Source organism: Nesoenas mayeri (genome assembly GCF_963082525.1).
Source record: "Nesoenas mayeri genome assembly, chromosome: 30".
Taxonomy (NCBI): Eukaryota; Metazoa; Chordata; class Aves; order Columbiformes; family Columbidae; genus Nesoenas; species Nesoenas mayeri.
In genome coordinates, this window is record NC_137564.1 from 738,302 (window position 1) to 742,817 (window position 4,516).

Below are 4,516 nucleotides of genomic sequence, written 5' to 3' on the forward strand. Positions count from 1 at the left end.
GCCCTGGGCTAGCGAAGAGGGAACTGGGCTAATGAGGGGGTCTGGGCTAGTGAGGTGGGCACTGGGCTAGCGAGGGGAGTCTGGGCTAGTGAAGAGGGCATTGGGCAAATGAGGGAGAGCTGGGCTAGTGAGGGGTGTCTGGGCTAGTGAAGGGGGGCATTGGGCAAATGGGGGGGGTCTGGGCTAGTGAGTGGGGCATTGGGCAAGTGAGGGGGGGTCTCTCGGCCCGCGCGGGGCAATCGTGGCCACCTGTGCATTGCCTGGGCGAGCGGGGAGGGTGGGACCTCGCGTGTCCCCCCCGCACCGTGCTCAGTGTCACACGCGTGTGCACATCCCGCTCCCACTCCCCCACGCGCTGCGCCCCGCGCGTGTGTCCCCCCACTCCTGTTCCCCGTGACCCCCCCCGGGTGTCCCCAGGTGTTCGCCCCCCCGCCGCGTCCCGCACACGCGTGTGCGAACCCCCGTCCCACGCGTGCTGTCCCACGCGTGTGCACCGCGCCGGCGGGGGGTCACTTATGAGGGTCCGGGGGGGTGAGGGGGTCACGGGTGGGGGGCCCAGGGGCGGGCGGCCCGGGGGGGCGGGCGCTGGTCGGTATTTTTAGCCGCGCGCTCCCGGGGCGCAGCCGTTGCCGGGGAACGGCGGGAGCGCAGCCAAGGGAACGGAGCGGGGGGGGGAAGCGGGAACGGGAACGGGGGGCGCTGCTCCGGGACCAGGACCGGCACCGGCAGCGGGTCCGACACCGGCAGCGGGCCCGGGAGCGATCGGTGCGGCCCCGCTGCGCCCCCCGCGCCATGTGCGCAGCGCACCGGGGCTGCGCGGCCCGGCGGGAGCGGCGGCCGCGGGGGGAGCGGTGAGTGCGGGGCCGGGGAGGGGACACAACACATCCTGGGGGGGGGGGTCCTGCTGCTCCCCCTGCGCCCCACAGCCCCCTGCACCCCCCGCCGCCGCAGCGCACGGGGGGGCACCGGGGACCGCCCTCCACGGGTGGGGGTGCTGGGGGCCCGGCCTGCGTGGAGGGCCCCCCCCACCCCAGCATAGAGCGTGGAGGGTGCGCCCCCCCCTCCACGCCTCCGTTCGGCCCCACGAACCCGGGTGGGAGTGGGGGTGGTCCTCCACGGCGGGGGGGGCACAAGACCCCCAGGCCGGGTGGGAGGTGGGGGTACAGGTGGAGGGGGTGGGTGTGCACACGTGGGTGTGTGCAAGGGGGGGGCTGTGCATGCAAGGTGTGCACACGCGTGTGCAGGTGTGTACAGGTGCGTGCACACGCGTGGGCTCAGCACCCCCGCGCGCTCCTCTGCCTTATTTTACCCCCCTCTCCCCAATTCACCAGCACAGCCCCCACCCCACGCACCAGCCGGTGCCACCGTCCCCTCCCAGTCCCCCCAGTTTGCAGGGGGCGAGCGGCACCGTTAACCCTCTCCTTGCCCCACAGGCGCTGAGGGGTGATGGCGCAAGACAACGCCGCCTTCTGCGGGGTCCCCGAGGGGCTGCCGGGGGACACCAAACCCCCCCTGGTCCCCCCTAAGCGTCGGGGGGCCGGCGGCCGCAAGCGCCAGCGTTACGTGGAGAAGGACGGGAAGTGCAACGTGCAACACGGGAACGTGCGGGAGACTTACCGCTACCTCACCGACATCTTCACCACGCTGGTGGACCTCAAGTGGCGCTTCAGCCTCCTCGTCTTCATCCTGGCCTATGCCGTCACCTGGCTCTTCTTCGGCCTCATCTGGTGGTTCATTGCCTACTGTCGAGGGGACCTGGAGCACCTGGAGGACCACGCTTGGACGCCTTGCGTCAACAACCTCAATGGCTTCGTCTCCGCCTTCCTCTTCTCCATCGAGACAGAGACCACCATCGGCTACGGCCACCGCGTCATCACCGACAAGTGTCCCGAGGGCATCGTGTTGCTGCTCCTCCAGGCCATCTTGGGCTCCATGGTCAACGCCTTCATGGTGGGCTGCATGTTCGTGAAGATCTCCCAACCCAACAAGCGCGCCGAGACCTTGGTGTTCTCATCCCACGCCGTGGTCTCGCTGCGGGACGACCGGCTCTGCCTGATGTTCCGCGTGGGCGACCTGCGGGACTCGCACATCGTGGAGGCGTCCATCCGCGCCAAGCTCATCAAGTCCAAGCAGACGCAGGAGGGCGAGTTCATCCCCCTGGACCAGACCGACCTGAGCGTGGGCTTCGAGACGGGCGACGACCGGCTCTTCCTCGTCTCGCCCCTCATCATCAGCCACGAGATCGACGAGCGCAGCCCCTTCTGGGACGTGTCGCGGCACCAGCTGGAGAAGGACGATTTCGAGATCGTCGTCATCCTCGAGGGGATGGTGGAGGCCACAGGTAACGGGTGGTGGCTGCGGGGGGTGGGATGTGCTTGGGGACATCTCACCTGCATGGGGACATCTCAACCCTGGGTGTTCCTGCCCCGTCCTACTGGGAGGTGACTCCAAATTCCCCCTCCCCCCACAAGCTCAGCCTGGGTCCCCGCCACCAGAACAAGCCCATTGGGGGGGTGCAGCCTTCACCAGGAGTGTGGGGAGGGGGTCCTGATGATGGTGACAGCCCCTGATGTCCTAGTCCGTCCCCTGCTCACTGGGGTGGCTCATGCAACTGGATGCTGTACAGATCCCCCCAGCCAGGATTGGGGTGCCCCTGTGCACAGGGGTGCAGTCCAGCCCCCCCCAGCCAGGAGTAGGGCACCTCATGCAGTGGGTGCTGCAGATTTTGGGGTGCACCACAAAAGGGGTGCAGCACAGATTGGGGTCCTGCATGCAGTGGGTGCTTCAGATATTGGGGTGCCCCACACAATGGGTGCAGCACAGATTGGGGTGCTCCACACAACAGATGTAGCATAGATTGGGGTGCAGATATTGAGGTGCCCCACACAGTGAAAGCAGCACAGATTGGGGTCCTGCATGCAGTGGGTGCTGCAGATATTGGGGTGCCCCACACAACAGGTGCAGCACAGATTGGGGTGCAGATATTGGGGTGCCCCATGCAGCACAGATTGGGGTCCTGCATGCAGTGGGTGCTGCAGATATTGGGGTGCCCCACACAACAGATGTAGCATAGATTGGGGTGCAGATATTGGGGTGCCCCACACAACAGGTGCAGCACAGATTGGGGTGCAGATATTGGGGTGCCCCACACAGTGAGTGCAGCACAGATTGGGGTTCTGCATGCACTGGGTGCTGCAGATATTGGGGTGCCCCACACAATGGGTGCAGCACAGATTGGGGTGCAGATATTGGGGTGCCCCACACAGTGAGTGCAGCACAGATTGGGGTGCCCCACACAACAGGTGCAGCACAGATTGGGGTGCAGATGTTAGGGTGCCCCACACAGTGAGAGCAGCACAGTTTGGGGTCCTGCATGCAGTGGGTGCTTCAGATATTGGGGTGCCCCACACAATGGATGCAGTACAGAACGGGGTCCTGCATGAAGTGGGTGCTGCAGATATTGGGGTGCCCCACACAGTGAGTGCAGCACAGATTGGGGTCCTGCATGCAGTGGGTGCTTCAGATATTGGGGTGCCCCACACAATGGATGCAGTACAGAACGGGGTCCTGCATGAAGTGGGTGCTGCAGATATTGGGGTGCCCCACACAGTGAGTGCAGCACAGATTGGGGTCCTGCATGCAGTGGGTGCTTCAGATATTGGGATGCCCCACACCGCGGGCGCACCACAGCCCCCTCCACCCACCCCATTACCACGGGTCACCCCGCCACGTCCCCACGTCCCCGGGCCGGGTGTCCCGGGCTGTCCCCCCACGCAGGGATGACGTGCCAGGCGCGCAGCTCGTACCTGGCGGACGAGGTGCTGTGGGGCCACCGTTTCACGCCGCTGCTCAGCCTGGAGGAAGGGTTCTACGAGGTGGACTACGGGGGGTTCCACCACACCGTGCCGGTGCCCACCCCCGCCTGCAGCGCCCGCCAACTGGCGGCCGCCGCCGCCCGCCGGGACGCGCATCTCTACTGGTCCATCCCCAGCCGCCTGGACCAGCCGCTGGAGGAGGCGGCGGCGGCAGGGGGGGAGCCGCCCGGTACGCCCCGCCAGCGCAACGGCAGCCTGGCCAGCCCCGAGGGGCGGTGATGGGCGCTGGGGTGCTGGGCGCCCCGCTGCTCCCTGTTTGCTGTTAATAAATACATAAACCCCCCCCCACCCCCCCACCCCGCACAGTGATGGTTGGGTGCTGAATAGGGGGATGGGGGGGGGAGCAGGGCGGTGAACCTATTTGGGAATTTGGGGTTCAGAGGGGCTGCCACCGGGCAGGGATTAGTGCCCCTCACCCCACGGTAATGGGGGGTGGGGGGGTCCGGACTGTGGGACATCGCTCCCCGCGGCATCCCCGCTGTCCCCCCGCGCACCCCGCAGCAGGGGAGGGGGCGGGGCTTAGAGAAATGGGCGGTGCTTAGAGAAGTGGGCGGAGCCAATGAGATGTTGGTGCGTCGGGAAGCCACGCCCACTTCTCCGCCTATTGTCCCACTCTTCACCCCGCCCACTTCTCCGCCTAT

General features: G+C 66.9%; 1 protein-coding gene across 1 annotated transcript; it reads left to right on the plus strand.

Annotated features, from left to right (window-relative positions):
• Positions 1-1,446: 1,446 nt before the first annotated feature.
• Positions 1,447-4,094, plus strand: KCNJ9 (potassium inwardly rectifying channel subfamily J member 9; the record flags this gene model as incomplete). The annotated part of the gene is made up of 2 exons (XM_080361034.1): positions 1,447-2,341; positions 3,778-4,094. The coding sequence occupies 2 exons, from the start codon at positions 1,447-1,449 to the stop codon at positions 4,092-4,094; spliced, it is 1,212 nt and encodes a 403-aa protein (XP_080217160.1).
• Positions 4,095-4,516: the final 422 nt, after the last annotated feature.